At 39.0% G+C, this 18,103-nt stretch overlaps 1 protein-coding gene across 4 annotated transcripts in view; it reads right to left on the reverse strand.

Moving 5' to 3' along the window:
• akap6 (A-kinase anchoring protein 6) overlaps positions 1-18,103 on the reverse strand; it is a 418,819-nt gene that overhangs the window by 51,952 nt on the left and 348,764 nt on the right. For all 4 annotated transcript variants that reach the window (XM_087989959.1, XM_043697890.2, XM_043697891.2 and 1 more), the window contains exon 12: positions 13,889-14,113. In XM_087989959.1, coding sequence (XP_087846085.1) covers positions 13,889-14,113 — 225 coding nt within the window. The remainder of the gene's footprint in view (positions 1-13,888; positions 14,114-18,103) is intronic.

Raw genomic sequence — 18,103 nt, forward strand, 5'->3', positions numbered from 1 at the left:
TTGTAAAATTCATAAAATAACCAATTATTTTATGAAAGCTCAATTTATCATCAAAGCTGAACAATGCTAAATATTTCACAGGGTCTTCATAGACTTTGATTAAATAAAGTTCTAATTTCTACAATATACTCACAAATATATGTGTATAATGATATATGGCATATTAAAGCAAAATTCTAGACCCTAATTTTCATTACTCATATGATATTCACAAGAAATTGATCTTTAAACAGTTCATGCTTTCGTCTATAAAATGTACCCTCCTTCCTTTAGTAGTACTTCATTGTTTAATCTAGCGATAATTTCATTCTATGAAACATTTTGCACCACATATTTCATATATGATATATATCCTTTCCAGTGACTGGCTTATAATAGAAATAAAGCCAATTTATTTTGAATATAAGTTAAACTTTCAATTGTCTGTGTTGAAATAATTCTTATGAATGATATAAACTTGTTAAATTATCATTTTAAATGTATATATTCAAGGTTTGAAAGCAATACATTTGTGAGCTGACAAAAGTTACACTAGATAATGAAAAGTTCTAAATCAATATGTAATTTCATGAAATAGGCCCACTTAAATATTTTAAGAATACACTTTACAAGTTCTTAATAATGATGTCAAGGAATGACTAATATTAATGAAACCTATCCAAAAGTAAAACTGAAGGAAGAATGTGCAGCCTATAGGAAGAAGATGTGGGAGTGACTCTAGGTAAATTGTTCCTGAGCCTGTGTTGTAACAGTTCTGTTATTCTGTGAAGTCTCTGCAGACATGTTTCATTGTGAAGCAACACCCTTAGCTGTTCAGAATGTGCCATGTGTGTATAGGTTACCAGTTCAGTGTATGATACTTTATTCACAATTGTACCAAATATCTTTTTTTTTCTTTTGCAGTAAAGACAATAAAACCATATTATTTTAAAACATGTCTGTCAAAGTAGCCAATAATAGGAAAATGAACAAAAGTACTGATGTGGCCAATATATCACAGATCAGCATTTTCAATTTCCTCTCAGCTATCCTGTTTATCATTTTTCTACCTTACCACAGCTTGTTGACTTCCCTGTATTAGTGGAACAGGAAAACATAGTGCTGAGCCTGATATTTAGAAGGATTTAAGTATAAACTATAAAAGATTTACTGATGGAAACTGAAGAGATTTTCTATAAATGCTGTTACAACATTATATTGCTTCTGTTATCTTAATGGAAAATAATAGTTTTTGTTCACAGCACATCACGTATGATCCTGTAAAAGCTTTAAAATAAGTCACTCTGTACTAAAAATTCTGCAAGACTAATCAAATGCATTAGTGATAAGGGAGCAAATGCACACTAAGTGAGAAAAACAAATTTTCTTAAAGGTCGCAGACAGTTTTATGGAAAGATTTTAAAAACATATCGAAGCAAGTGTGCTTTTCAGTTCTGTACTCTATTATGCTAATGTGACAGTCTCACATTAATAAATGCATCGAAATGTACCTTATGTGAATTGAAGTAATGTGTACTGTTCACTTTTGACATTAAAAGGAAAATTTATTCTTTAGCACATCTTAAAACCAAAGCTAGATTTTTTTCTAATATGCTTAACAAATTAGTAGCAGTATTGTACACTTTAAAAATTGACAGAAAATAAGCTGCAGAGTGGAAATTTTAAAATGGATGGCTTGGCTCATTGTTGGTCATGTGATTTCTTTTGAATATTAATTTTTTACAACAAGTACCTTCTTTATTTACATATCTGGACAAAGTTTAAATGCAAAGCAGCTGTAAATAGTTTAGGCCAATATCTCTTTCCAATAATAGCCTATTTGGTTTCACTATTTTGTTAATCACGACTATAAAATAATTTTTTATCTGCATTAAATAAAGGCAGTTACAGAACTTAATTCACTACTTTGAAGATTTTGCAAGCACTAAGCTGATGTTTTAAAGATTAGTCTTCCAAATTTGTGCTGTATCATTTAAATTTCAGATTTATGATATTTTTATTTATTAATTCACAGGATGTGGGCTTTGCTGATTGGGCCAGCATTTGTTCTTTATTCCTGATTGCCCTGGAGAATGTGGTGGGGAGCTGCCTGCTTGAACTACTGCTAGCCATGTGGTGTCGGTACACCCAATGCTGTTAGGGAAGATATTCCAGGTTTTTTGCCTCACTTCTGTGTTTCCATGACAGTACTGATTGAATTGAAAAGAATAAAGGAAAAAAAGATTAATCTGAGGCATAGTAGGATTGGAAGTGAGGATAGAGGTGTAGCCAGGATGAGATGCGTCATTTCCATACATGTCCATGGTTTTTTAACCCAACTACTGCATTTGGCTTCCAGATTTTCCAATTGATTGGCTGGCATGATCCCTAATAAATCCACTTCAACTATAACATTTAAAAGACAATGTAAACATGACAATCGATGCATTCCAGAGGAGAAAGAAGTAAAGAAAGAACTATCAAAATGCAGTGTGGACATTCCAACTTTGCTTTTCTTTCACTTAGGCTTCACTGGGTATGATGCTTTGGCCTAAAAGGGCCAACAATGAGAAACAGTTCCCTGAAATTGGGAAGAGGAATATGCCAATGTAAACAAGAAAATGTGGCAGAAAATTGTTCAGGAGGGCTGTCTCCAACTAGTTTTTTGATATCACATGGAGTGAATCGAATTGGCCAAAGACTGGTAGCTGAAATGCTGGGAGCCACTGGAGGAGGGTGAGGTAGATTCCCTCAGGATTTCTGGCTGAAGATTGCTGCAAATGCTTCAGCCTTAACTTTTGAACTGATGTGTTGGGCTCTTCCAATGGGTACATTTATGGAGTCTCCTTATCTTGTGACCTTTTAAAATTGTCCATCACCATTCATGACTCAATATAGCAGCACTGCGGAGCCTAGGTCAGATCTGTTTGGTTATTGGATTGCTTAGCTCAGCCTATCACTTGTTGCTTATGCTGTTTGGCATGCAAGTAGTCCTATTTTGTAGTTTCACCAGGTTGACAGCTTACCTTTAAGCGTGCCTGGTGCTGTTCCTGGCATGGCCTCCTGTATCCTCTGTTGAACCAGGGCTGATCCTCTGGCATGATGGTAATGGTTGAGTGGGGGATATGCCTGGCCATAATGTTACAGATTGTGCTGGAATACAATTCTGTTGCTGTTAATGGCAAACATTTCATGGATGCCCAGTCTTGATTTGCCAGATCCATCCAAAGTCTGTCACATTTAGTACAGTGATAGTGCCACATAACATGATGGACAGTATTCTCAATGTGAAGCTGGAACTTTGTCTCCAAAAGGACTATGTGGTGGTCCCTCTTACCGATATTGTCATGGACAGATGCACATACAACTAGCAGATTGGTAAAGTCAAGGTCAAGTATGTTTTACCCTGTTATTGGCTTCGTCACCACCTGCCATAGACCCAATCTAGCAGCTTTGCCCTTTAGGATTCAACAAGCTCAATTGGTAGTGCTGTCGCTGAGCCATTCTTGATGGGAGAGAGTGAAATACTATACCCTAAGTACATTTTGCGCCCTTGCCATCTTCAGTGCTTCCTCCAAGTGTTGTTCAACATGAAGGACTACTGACTCAGCAGGTCAGGGAGGACGGTACATGGTAATGAACAGGACATTTCCTTGCCCATGTTTAACCTGAAGCCATGAGAACTCATGGGGGCTGGCATCAAGGTTGAGGATTCCCAGGGCAATACCCTCGTGACTGTATACCACTGTGCTGCCACCTCTGCTGGGTCTGTCCTGCCAATGGTACAGGAAATATCCAAGGATGGTGTTGGTGATATCTGGGACATTGTTTGTAAGTTATGATTCTGTGAGTATGACTGTCTCAGGTTGTTGCTTGACTAATTTGTGAGACAGCTCTCCTGATTTTTGCACTAGCCCCCAGATGTTAGTAAGGAAGACTTTGCAGGATTGACCGAGCTGTTTCTGCCATTGTCTTTCCGGTGTTTAGGTTGATGTCAAATGGTCATTTGAGTTCATTTCTGAGTTGAGTCGGTCGTCATAGCAATTGATACAACTGATTAGATTGACGGCAGTTGTGAGTCAACCACTTTGCTGTGACGCTGGAGTCACAAGTAGGCCAGAGCAGGTTAGGATGGTAGATTTCCAGGAAAAACAAGGATTGTTGAAGAGATTATTGCATTTTTTAAAAAACAAGCTGATAACACTCATTGCAAGTGCTGGGTACTCTGTTGTTTTGTGAATGGCCAAATCACCCTTCATACACGCCATCTGGTTCCAGATTGTCTGCAGTAGCCCCCACATCTTTAAAGTTGGTCTGTAGAGTGGTGACAAGTTATCAATGACAAAGGTCTTCTACCTGTCTTCTGCCTGGTTGCCTCCCAGGTAGCTGAATTTCTTATGGATGTTGTAATTCTGAAAAAAAAGTGCTATCTTTCTATCTGCAGTTTGTTTCCCCTCATCAGTTGCTATGAGCTGTGGCTTTTAACCAATAAGTCAGAGACCTTAGCATTTGTAAACCAATTCTCTATGCCACCTGCAAACAAGTGAAAATATATGCAAAAAGATCAAAAAGCCACAAGTCCTGGCAAACCAGAAGGACCATCACAGTGAAGCCACTGAACAGGGGCTTTCCGGTTTTCCCTCCACCCATATGACTGATTTTTTTTGTCTGTTTATGGGGAATTTTATAGCTGTTTATAGAGTTTTAATTAATAGCATTATATATCAATGGTTCATAATTATTTACCTGTAGTAATTATCTACTTATTTGTAACAAATGGTAATTCACGTTAAGTAAAGCAAGAAGCAAATTAAGTAAGGAACCTGATCTGTGCTTTCTGTTAATCTAGATGTGAAAAGAGAAGTAAATTGTGGAATTTTGCATACTTTCTTAAAATCTTCAACTTTTGTGATGACTCCAGGAATAGCAGGACTTGAGTTCCAACATTAAACTCAGTGACGTGGGTTCATACCTAATAATTGTTCAAGGTTTGAATAAGAGGTAATGATTGGCAGTCATTAAGAATAATCATATTGTTACAAGGGTACTTAAGCTATAAATGACCAGACTTAACAAATATAATAGGCAATTAATGTGCAAAAGAAGCAAATTTTTGGTCAGTATTTGTCGTAATGCACAATTCGTGTTGTATTTTTCTTTGCTACAAAATGATGGCTGATTTCCAACTAAATAAAGACGTGCATTCAGCCAGTGTTGCTTTTAGCATTAAATTCAGTTTTTGCAGCATTCCTCCCAGTACAATCTTCAGGACTCCCAACCCTTCATTCTACTACCAGAGGAAAGCCTCAAAAAATGTTGCAGCAATGGAAATAGCAAGGTGCATACAATATTGCAAGTACAGAGATATACTACAGAGGGTGCTATCAAGCACCCAGCAGGGTCCCAAAAAGAAAATATCAACACTATCATGTCATTGATTATTCAGAACATCTTCTATTTTAACACTGGCAAAACCAAAATCATTCTTTTTTTATAAAGCAAGAAATAATTTGCATTTATATAGCATCTTATTATGTCTTTCAGGATATCCTAAAACACTTCACAACAAATTACTTTGAAATGCTACATATTTGAATGCAGCAACCATTTGCACGCACCAAGGTCGGAAAGAACAATGAAGTGAACTGATCTATAATCTACATTTTGGTTATGTGACTGGGGGAAAGATTATTGTCCAAAATAAATGGTGCAATGGGATCTTGAATCTCTGTTTGAATAGGCATACCATATTCATTAAAACCTGTCTAAGCTGCATTCATAAGCATAAATATTGCAGCTCCAAATCTATCTAAATTTAAATAGCAATAAATATAGGTGGAATCTTGTATACGGGGCAGTCTCAACCATTGGCTGGGAAGCCTGGAAGAAGCCAACATCACCTCTTTTGATAAGATTCACTGTAGTTTGTGCCATACAGTGGATTAGCAGTGAGCCGACCTGTGATCTGTTTTCATAAAGCTAATAAGAATAGAGCAAATTATCCAGAAACATGCAATGATTCATCATTCATGAGGTAACTTGTCCTTGTACAAATGGATAGCTTATTTGCAAATTAATAAAAAACTGTGTCAGTAACAAGTTTTATTTTACCAAAGTGTGATCTTGACCAAGGGACCCATGGCAAAATTCCAGCTGCTGGGAACTGCCACCCCACCAGAGAATACTGGTACGACATTTGCACAAGGCCTCACTTCAAAATGGGCAAAAATGAGGACTGCAGAAGCTAGAGATTAGAGTCAGGAATGACTGATGACGGGCTTTTGCCTGAAACATTGATTTTCCTGCTCCTCGAATGCTGCCTGACCTGCTGTGCTTTTTCAGCACCACACTCTTGACTCACTTCAAAATGGGGCCTATGCGCAGATATGTGATAATGGAAAGTGGTTTGCAGCGAGGGAAGGTGGCTTTAAGCAGTTACCTCTTTCTCAATGTTGGATTCCTCATGCAGGCATTAAGAGACTTTGAAAAAGCAAACACTCCTCATCCCCCATGTCCTTGGGAGTCCATATATAAACATTATTTGTTATTCTCTGCACTTGACAAGCTTCATTTGATACCAGGCTATCCATGGGCTTTCCCACTGCATACTTAAATAGGATAGAAGCAAATGGTGGAAGGGCCTCTAAATTGCTCCATACCTGCCCTCATATATGTGCCTGCCATAAAACTCAACAGGGTGGCAGGTATAAGATTCCACTCTATTTTTCTACATGAAATTAACAAAATTTCCAGAATCCATGGGAGTAAATGTAACTCCTCTGGTCAAAATGGAAACGGGAACCACAAGACAGTTATCCTGTCATAGTATTAGAAATGTGGCAGCAGTGCAGTTGCGATATCACAACATGTTTCAGCAGGATCCACATAGATTTATGAAAGGGGAACTTTGTTTAACAATCTTGTTCAAGTTCTTCAGAGTGTAACTAGCATAATGCTTAAGGGGCAACCAATTGTTTGAAGTTTTAGAAGGCATTTAATAAAGTTGTCTACAATAGGTTAGTGTGCAAGACAAGGGTTTAGAGTCATAGAGTCATAAAAATGTACAGCACGGAAACAGACCTCTTGATCCAACTCGTCCATGCTGACCAGTTATCCCAAACTAATCTAAGCCCATTTGCCAGCACTTGGTCCATATCCTTCTAAACCCTTCCTATTCATATACCCATCCAGACGCCTTTTAAATGTTGCAATTGTACCAGCCTCCACCACTTCCATGTCTGCGTGAAAATGTTGCTCCTTAGGTCTCTTTTATATCTTTCCCCTCTCACCCTAAACCTATACCCTCTAGTTCTGGACTTCCCCCACCCCAGGGAAAAGATTTTATCTATTTATCCTATCCATACTCCTTACGATTTTATAAACCTTAATAAGGTCATCTCTCAACCTTCGACACTCGACCGAAAACAGCCCTAGCCTATTCAAACTCTCCCTCTCGCTAAAAATTCTCCATCCCTGGCAACATCCTTGTAAATCTTTTATGAAACCTTTCAAATTTCACAACATCCTTCCGATAGGAAGGAGACCAGAATTGCACGCAATATTCCAAAAATGCCCTAACCAATGTTCTCTACAGCCGCAATATGACCCCACAACTCCTATACCAATAAAGGAAAGCATACCAAAAGTATTTTTCACTATCCTATCTACCGGCAACTCTACTTTCAAGGAGCTATGAACCTGCACTCCAAGGTCTCTTTGTTCAGCAACACTACCTAGGACATTAACATTAAGTGTATAAGTCCTGCTAAGATTTGCTTTCCCAAAATGCAGCACTTTGCAATTATCTAAATTAAACATCATCTGCCACTCCTCAGCCTATTGACCCATCTGATCAAGATCCCGTTGTAATCTGAGGTAACCTTTTTCGCTATCCACACATTTCCAATTTTGGTGTCATCTGCAAACTTATTAACCTTACCTCCTATGTTCATATCCAAACCATTTATATAAATGATGAAAAGTAGTGCACCCAGCATCGATCTTTGCGGCACTCCACTGGTCACAGGCCTCCAGTCTGAAAAGCAACCCTCCACCACCACCCTCTGTCTTTTATCTTCGAGCCGGTTGTGTATCCAAATGGCTAGTTCTCCCTGTATTCCATGAGATCTAACCTTGCTAATCAGTCTCCCATGGGGAACCTTGTCGAATGCCTTACTGAAGTCCATGTAGATCACATCTACCACTCTACCCTCATCAATACTCTTTGTTACTTCTTCAAAAAACTCAATCAAGTTTGTGAGACATGATTTCCCATGCACAAAGCCATGTTGACTATCCCTAATCAGTCCTTGCCTTTCCAAATACGTATGAATCCTATCCCTCAGGATTCCCTCCAACAACTTGCCTACCACCAATGTCAAGCTCACCGGTCTGTAGTTCCCTGGCTTGTCCTTACCACCTTTCTTAAATAATGGTACGACGTTAACCAACCTCAAGTCTTCTGGCACCTCATCTGTGACTATCGATGATACAAATATCTCAGCAAGAGGCCCAGCAATCATTTCCCTCGCTTCCCACAGAGTTCTATGATACATGTTCTGGGGATGTATCCACCTTTATGCTTTTCAAGACATCCAGCACATCCTTCTCTGTCATATGGAAATTTCTCAACATGTCACCATCTATTTCTCCATATTCTATATCTTCTATATCCTTCTCCACAGTAAACACTTATGCAAAATACTCGTTTTGTATCTCCCCCATCTCCTGCGGCTCCACACAATGGCTGCCTTGCTGATCTTTGATGGGCCCTATAGGTTTATAGGATTGCGGATAATATACCGAAATAAAACAGACACAGTAAGAATAGATTAGATTACTTACAGTGTGGAAACAGGCCCTTCGGCCCAACAAGTCAACACCAACGCGCAACCCACCCAGACCCATTCCCCTGCACCTAACACTACGAGCAATCATGGCCAATTCACCTAACCTACACATCTTTGGACTGTGGGAGGAAACTGGAGTACCTGGAGGAAACCCACACAGACATAGGAAGAATGTGCAAACTCCACACCAACAGTTGCCCAAGGTGGGAATTGAACCCAGGTCTCTGGCACTGTGAAGCAGCAGTGCTGACCACTGTGCCACCATGCCAAACAACTAAATTTCAGAACCGTAAGTTACAACAGGTGGAGTATCACAAAAATCACTGCTTGGGCCTCATGTAGTTACAATGTACAACAATGCTGAAGTGGGGAACCAAATGTTGAAGTTATCTGATGATATAAACTGGGTTGTGACAGTAAGTTCTGAATGGGACATAAAACGGCTGCAAAAGGATACAGATTGGCAAGCTGTTGACAAATGGAGCATACTGCTGGGAAATGTGAAAGTTAGAAGACTGTAAAAGCAGAATAATTTTCTAAAGCACGTTACCCACACATTTTTTTAATTCAAAGAGACCTTACACACAAATTAACAGAAGTTAACCTGTAGTTGCAACAAATAATTAGGAAAGCAAATGGTATATTCAACATGATTGGAATAAAAGAATGATAAAGTCCTGTACAACTATATAAAATTTTGCTGATCTCGTATCTTGAATATTTTGTAATATTTTGATCTCCTCATCTAAGAGAGATGCCTTAGAGGGAAGGAAGGACAACAGAATCAAATTGCAAGATATGATGTGATGGGCATCATGGAGATGTGGCTGCAAGGGGATCAGGATTGGGAGCTGAATATTTAAGGATATACATCCTATCGAAAATATAGGCAGGTGGGCAGAGGGGGTGAGGTTGCCTTATGAGTAAGAACCAAAATTAAATCAATAGTAACAAACAAAGTTGGGTCAGATAGTGTAGAATCTGTATTGGTAGAATTGAGGAATCACTAAGGTTAAAAAAAACACTGTTGGAGTTACATGCAGGCCTCCAAACAGTGGGGTGCAAGATACACCAGGAGTTAGAAAAGATGTGAAGGAAAGGCAAAGTTACTGTGATCATGGGCTATTTCAATGTGCAGGTCAACTGGGAAAATCAGGTTGGTAGCGAGTTGCAAGGAAAGGAATTTGTGGAATGTCTACAAGATGACTTTTTGGAGCAACTTGTGGTGGAGCCCACTAGGGAACAGGCAATATGGGATTTAGTGTTGTGCAATGAGGCAGACTTGATAAGGGAACTTAAGGTTAAGGAACCCTGAGGACGCAGTGATCATAATATGATTGAATTTACTCTGCAATTTGAGAAGGAGAAGATAGAATCAGAGGTAATAGTTTTACAGCTGAATAAAGGCAACTACAGAGGCATGAGGGAGGAGCTGGGTAGAATTGACTGCAAGAGGAGTGTAGCAGGAAAGACAGTAAACAGCAGTGGCAGGGGTTTCTGGGAGTAATTCAGGTGACACAGCAGAGATTCATCCTGAGGAAAAAGAAGCATGGTGCAGGGAGGATGAGGCAACCATGGCTGACTAGGGAAGTCAGGGATGGCATAAAAGCAAAAGAGAAAGCACATAATGTGGGGAAGGGCAGTGAAAAATCAGAGTATTGTGTAATTTACAAAGACCAACAGAGGGCAACAAAAAAAGAAATAAGGAGAGAGAATTTAAATATGAGGGTAAGCTTGCCAGTAATACAGAGGAAGACTGAAAGAGTTTCTTTAGATAGAAACAGGCAAAAGAGAGGCAAAAATGGACATGGAACCACTGAAAAATGATGCTGAAGAGAAGGTAGTGGGGAACGAGGAAATGGCTAAAGAACTGAATATTTACTTAGTGTCAGTGTTCCCAAAAATTCAAGAGAGTGAGGGGGTAGAGCTGGGTATAGTTGCCATCATCAAGTAGAAGGTGCTAGAAAACCTGAATGGCCTGAAGTTGGATAAATAATCTGGACTGGATGGACTACACCCCAGAGTTCTAAGAGAAACAGCAGAAGAGATAGAGAAAGCATTAGTGATGATCTTTCAGGAAGTGCTAGAGTCAAGGAGGACGGGCAAATTGCTAATGTGGCGCCCCTGTTTAAAGAGGGAGTAGGCAAAAGAGAGACTATTACAGACCAATTAGCCTCACCTCAGTGTGGGTAAGATCCTGGAATCCATTGTGAAGGATGAGAATTCTGAATGAAGTGTATGGTAAACTAGGGCAAGGTCAGCATGGTTTCATCAAGGGGAGGTCATGCCTGACAAATCTGTTAGAACCCTTTGAGGAAGTAATGAGCAGGTTAAACCAAGGAGAGAGTGTGATGCTGGAAAAACACAGTAGGTCAGGCAGCATCCAAGCAGCAGGAGAATCGATGTTTTGGGCATAAACCTTCATCAGGAAGGTGCCACACAGGAGGCTACTGAGTAAGATATGGGTCCATGGTGCTGGAGGCAAGGTGCTAACATGGATAGAAGATTGATTGTCTGGTCAAAGCAGAGAAAGGAGATAAAAGGGTCCTTCCCAGGTTGACAGCTAATGACAAGTGGTGTTCTGCAAGGCTCAGTGTTTTGAGACCACACTTTACACTTTGTACATTAACGATTTAGATGAAGGAACTGAAGGCATTCCAGCTAAGAGTGCACATGATGCAAAGATAGGTAGAGGGACAGGTAGCATTGAGGAGACAAAGAGACTGCAGGAGGATTTGGACAGGTTAGGAGAGTGGGCAAAGAAGTGGCAGATGGAGTATAATGTGAGAAAGTATGAAGTCATGCACTTTGGTAGGAAGAATAGAGGCGTGGACTATTTTCTAAACGGAGAGAAAATTCAGAAGTCTGGTGCAAAGAAACTTCGGAGTTCTAGTCCAAGATTCTCTCAAGGTAAACTTGCAGGTTGAGGAAGGCCAATGCAATGATGGCATATATTTTAAGAGAACTTGAATATAAAAGCAGGGATGTATTTCTGAAGCTCTATAAGGCTCTGGTCAGACCACATTTGGAGTATTGTGCGCCGTTTTGTGCCCCATATCTCAGGAAGCATGTATTGGCCCTGGAGCGGGTTCAGAGGAGTTTCACGGGAATAGTCCCAAGAATGAAAAGCTTGTCATATGAGGAATGTTTGAAGATTCTGGGTCTATACTCAATGGGGTTTAGGAGGATGAGGGGTATCTAATTGAAACATACAGAATACTGAATGGCCTGAACAGAGTACATGTTGGGAAGATGTTTCCACTGAGAGACTAGGACCCAAGGGTACAGCCTTGGAGTAAAAGGAAGACTTTTTCAAATGAAGATAAGGAGAAACCTCTTCAGCCAGAAAGTCGTGAACCTATGGAATTCATTGCCACAGAAGACTGTGGAGACCAAGTCATTGAGTATACTTTAAGACTTAGGTAGATAGGTTCTTGAGTATTAAGGGGATCAAGGGTTACGGGGTGAAAGCAAGAGAATGGAGTTGAGAAATTTATCAGCCACGATTTAATGGAGGAGAAAACCCGATGAGCTGAACGGCCTAAGTCTTATGGTCTTCACAAAGGTTAATTTGATCATTCCATGGAGACAGAGCAAGCTAACATTTCGAGTCTAGATGACTCTTCATCAGAGCTCTGACAAAAAGTCATCTATCTCAAAACGTTAGCTTGCTGTCTCTCCATGGATGTTGTCTGACTCATTGTGATCTCCAGCATTTGTTTTCATTACAGGTTCCAGCATCTGCAGAAATTTGCTCCTTCATTAGACCAATTCTAGGGATGAAAGCACTGTCCTTTGAGGAGAGATTCAGTGGAATAGGTCTTTATCCTCTGCAATTTAGAAAACAAAGATGATCTTGAAATATACAAAATTCTTAGAGAGCTTGACAGGATAGATTCCGGACAAGGAAGAGAAGTGAGGAGAAAGTGAGGATTGAAGAAGTGTGGCACTAGAAAAGCATAGCAAGTCAGGCAGCATCCAAGGAGCAGGAAAGTCGACGTTTTGGGCAGAAGCCCTTCATCAGGAATGAGGCTGCTTTCCATGGTCGAAAAGTTTGAAGCTGGGGCTCACAATCTCAGGATAAGACGTTGACCAACCAGGACGATGACATAAAGGGAGACTTCTTCACTTACAAGGTTGTGAATCTTGAGGAATTCTCAACCCTATAATGTACTTAGTTGACTATATTCATGAATGAAATTGACTGATATTTGGGCACTAAGTCAATCGAAGGGTGAGGTAAGATGGGTAAGTAGAGTTGATGCAGGAGTTCAGCAAATGATCTTGTTGAATATTGATGAAGACTCACTGCAATATACTTACATCAAATCTGTTCAGATCAGATTCCTGCATGCTGAATAATGTTTGAGAATGATTTATCAAGCCATTCCCTTTTCTGGAGTATGCATCAATTATTGACTGAGAAAAGCTGCTTCTCTTCTGTCAATACTACTTTTGAATTAGCCATCTTGAGGAAGTACCTTGGGATAACTCACCTTCTGTTGTGAAGAAGGGTCACTGCTCCCAAAATATTAACCCTGCTTTTTCTCCACAGGTGCTGCCCAGTTTTCCCAACTATTTCTGTTTTAATTTCTGGTTTCCAGAATCCACAGTTCTTTGTCTTTTGTTTTGTTTAGTAACTACGCATCTCAATGTTGTCATTAACATTTGGAATATTTTTCCTGCCATATATGTATCTGACACTGAGTCTTAATATATTGAGAACGACAGAATACCTGAATAATATAGGACTTTGTTGTATTATGAATCATTCAGGAAAACACTGTTACAAGGCAGGCAAAAGAGATATTGCTGTAGTTCTTCAATTTTTGCTTCCTACCTTCATCACAAAAATCCCATAACAAATGTCTAATATTACAATTATTTTTATGCAAATTGGCAATATGCCATGCAATATTCTAAAATACTTGTTCCTTCCTTTTCTAAAAACTACTTTTATTTTTGTTCACTATTCATGGCTTTTGTTTGCCATAAAACATTAATGAATTGCCATGTGTGGACCATAAAATACATTAAAAGGACATTATTTGATCAGCTACCTTAAAATGCTGCAGTTTTTTCTGGACCTCTGTTGTCCCTTCTTTTTCTTGCAGCAGGCAGGAATTAAAGATGAAAAGCTCTGTATCTCTCATCCAACATTTAAGCTCTTTGATCCTGACCTCCAGCTGCCTCACCAGGCTACTGCTTTCAGGTGACAGAAGATCACATGTTCCTGCCCCACTCGGCCCCATTACTGTGTGCTGGGTTTTCTCTCCGAGCGTTCTCTGATACAGTAAAGAAAATATCAATTAGCTTTGCATACTGTGATTTGTTTTTAAGGTTGCTATTGACAAATCATCACTTATTGGTAAAGGTACTGGCTAGAAACACTAATGCCTTTAAAAAAGTCCAATTAAAAATCAAGTTTGAGACACAGTTCAGTGTACCTGCTGTGTAAACGAACAAAAACAGTGTGTTATTTCAATAATTTTTAAAATTACTGTACTGCATTAATTAACAACAATTAACAAACATCTAAAAACAAAAGAAGCCAAATTGAAACTATCAATTAGATGATAAATCCCCACAAATTAAACTGTCCACCCACAGCATAAAATAATCTTTGGCAATTTTGGGAGCAATAGTCGGCACACTGGGTGTGGGAAGGCGTATGGCATCCAAATACAATGAAATCATTGTACACAAATAGTATCAGACTAATCTATTCAAGAAAATGTTGGATGAAAAATTCTGACAAACCAGTTCCTTATACCATGGGAATACTAATAATATAAAGCCTCACAGAGGAATTCAGATTTAGCTATTGTTTTCTGCTGTGACAAATTTACCAGCAACAGCAGACTCAATACCCTGAGAGGGGTGTTTAAAAAAAGAATTTATTGCCACTTTTTGTTCAGGAACAGTTTGCAATCATAAATTCTTCATAAGCGGAATACTTCTGAGAATGGTCTGTCTTCATAAATATACGACAGAGGACATCAATTTCATTTAATTCACAATTTGTGGCAGCACAGCAGATGCCAATGCCTTTTTTGATAGGGTTGTTTAATATGCAATTGAGATGGAGTAATATGCAGCACAGGGGACAAAATTTCCTGGATTAAACTCTATGCATCACTGATATTTTATTCTATCATTTTCTGTATCAGATTGTTCACTTCAGATGAAACCAACATCAAATTCTTTTCCAGTTTTTTTAAAAAAACTATTTTTACAATTAACTTTTGAGTTTCTTGTGCATATATCAATTCAAACTAAATGATGGCAATGTTAAATACTTTTTCATTTGTTTTTATAGTTTAATGTATAACTTTCGCTATGACAGATCCAAACTGCTGAATGTTCACAGCTACCCAGACTCCCTGTGTAAATTAAACCTTATATTGTAATAAATGAAAGGGAATTAAATTCAGTTCCTTCATAAGAGCCAGAAATGGCACAAGTAGTAAAAGCATCCAGTTCTCATTTTCATTTTATTTCCATTATTTTTATTGAAAAGCAATGTCATCATTTGGTGTAAATTTATTTACTTAATTAAACCGTTTGTGTAATGTTATGATAGATTGGGTAAATTATAAGAGAGTCAATGAACAAAAAGGAGTCAGACTGCAGTGTTTTTCCTTGTACACAGCAGTGATGTAACGGCATGATCATTACTATTTCCTCTGCTCCTTCCATTTCTTGTTTGCTTCCCTGCTGCCACACTTTTTAGTTTAGAGGCTCAGTTTAGAGGCCAAGTTAGCATGGAGTGCAGATTTGTTTGTAGCTTCCATTAGCATTAAACCTACAAGAGGTGGTGCACATGCAGAGCAAAGATGGCCATGTTAGTTTCTTTGTGTTATGATTCAATGTTCTGCTTCCACACCACAATCCATTCAGAGTTCTGACCAAAGACTGGAAAACTCACCCAAGTGTCATAGCTAATCATCCATGCTGAGATGCAAGCTTATTGCTCTGAATTTGAAAATAATGTTTTAATATTCAGGACTAGAAGTATAAGTATGAGAGGAACACAAATTGAGGTTTGGATTTATTTTCTCATGAATCCGTAAAGGCATCCATAAATATGCCCTTTATATGTTTTAGTCTGTCTAAACTTTCTCTGATTTTGTAGGCCAGTTTATGATTCAAGAGTCAGAAATTTCTTGAGAAACAAGACAAAACCATAGAATGAATTTCCCTAGCTCTATGACCACTGGCTGGGAGGCAAGACAACTGATAATATGATGGAAAAGGTGATGGGAAGGGAGACTGATGTCATGAGCACCATATCCTGACACACTGACATTTTGTCAAGTCAGATAACTTCACCACTCTGTGGAGAGACTGCCAGGCAAACTCTGGTGGCTAGTTTTGGGGAGGCCCTCCTTTCTAATGGTTCCCTGAAGGGGTCATTTCAGCAATGGTCATTTCCTTTGCTAAGGCATTTCTACTGTTGCACTGCGGTTAGCAATGATTAATTTTTAAAGAAAGAACTTGAATGTAGCAACTAACCAACAGAAGTAATGACAAGATTTCACATTCTTTGCACAAACACAAGTTTTATTATAAATATTTAAAAAAACAAACATTGACTTAACACTAATTTAAGCTATGAATTCAATTCTACCTTTTATTTTCCTCAAGGGTTCCCTGATCTTAAGCAATCTTGAAGGCTAATTCACCTTTCTGATGGTCAACTCAAAATGTATGATGTAGCCCTCCAGAATTTACTTTAATTTTGCACAGTATTGTGGCTCGTCCTTGAGGTATAAATTACATGGGAATACCTTTACTATCTTTTGGCTAATTAATACTTCAGTTTTCTTTATATAGACTGTGTGATTGTGAACTCTTCAGCTCCTAATTTTGGCTTTGGACACACGTGGACTGTTTTTTCCCTGGCTTCTGTGCACCCCTTTCCAAGCTATCTTTTTTAGTCATTCATTCATGGGATGTGGGCATTGCTATCTGGGCTTCTATTTATTGCACATTCCAAGAAACTCAAACTGACTGGCCTGCTAGGCCATTTTAGAGGGGAGTTAAGACTCATTGACATTTCTATTGGTGTGGAATCACACATAGGCTGGATGGGGTACGCTTAGCAGATTTCTTTCCCTAAAACACATTGCAGAGGATTTTCACGCTTGTGCCTGTAGTGCTTATAAAGAGGTCAGCCAGATGGACCTCACAGAATAAGATTTCCCTGATTAGGGCTGTTAGCCTGGTCCAATCAGAGAGTCTTGGCTGACAGATACAAACATGAGTGTCCTTTCTTCGTGGTGGTGGAAATTGAATAAAGATTCGTACACCTTGTGTCTCTCACTGTGTCTCACACCTGCACACACACACTATGGGTGTTGGGGAAAAAATAAGCACTACCGCAGTGAAGCGGTAGTGTGGGGGTTAAGAAAAAAAAACAAACAGGAGTGTCAGAGGTTCTGGTCACTCTTGAGAGCTGGCTCTGAGGAAGCCAGACCAGTAGTATGCATGTGTAAATAAAGGATGACTTGGTGATGGGATACTGGTCTGTGTGGAGTTATTTCAGTGTCCAGTGAAGACCTGGCAAGTGCAGAAAATGCTGGGAAGGAAAAAAATGTAAATAACTTTATATCTAAGCCAGTACTGCACCTACTCTAGGGTGTTTAATGGGACACTGTAGATGAAAGATTATTCTGTATCTAACAATCTCCTTCTATCCTTTCCTTTGACTCTTGAATATGGACCTTTACTCAGTATTTAACCATATGCAGCTACCAAATATGCAGTATCATATTCAAAGAGGAAGGGGCACGGAATTTAAAAACCTCATAAATGGAGTCATCAGAAAAGAAACTAAAAAATGGATGTGTTAAAAGAATGGTTGCATTTGGAGGACAGGTAATTCACAAGTTCAGTGATATATCATTGAATATGTTTTTCATATGGCAAGAGCATGATGAAGGGTGCTACTTCTTGCCAATCAATGAGAGGACATTATCAAGAAGGCAAGACTCACAGTTACAAAGGAAGTCAAAAGACACAGGATCATTGCAGGAGCACATTTACATTGCTGGAAATGATTCAAGGAAATCTGGTACATTGTTGAATGTTGTAATATGAAGCCGTGGATATCAGAAAAATCACAAATGAAATGTGAGAAAATGTTGTCAATCCTCGTCATTTGTTATGAGCAGGTACCAGAGTCAATGAAGAGGCACCCAGTGCATGACAGCAGAGGCCCCAACTACTATCATTGATCACTGCATTTCCAAAAGTGACTAAATGGTTCTAAC

Source organism: Chiloscyllium plagiosum, unplaced genomic scaffold (assembly GCF_037043375.1).
Source record: "Chiloscyllium plagiosum isolate Xiang-an unplaced genomic scaffold, Cpla_swu_hap1 HiC_scaffold_8, whole genome shotgun sequence".
NCBI lineage: Eukaryota > Metazoa > Chordata > Chondrichthyes > Orectolobiformes > Hemiscylliidae > Chiloscyllium > Chiloscyllium plagiosum.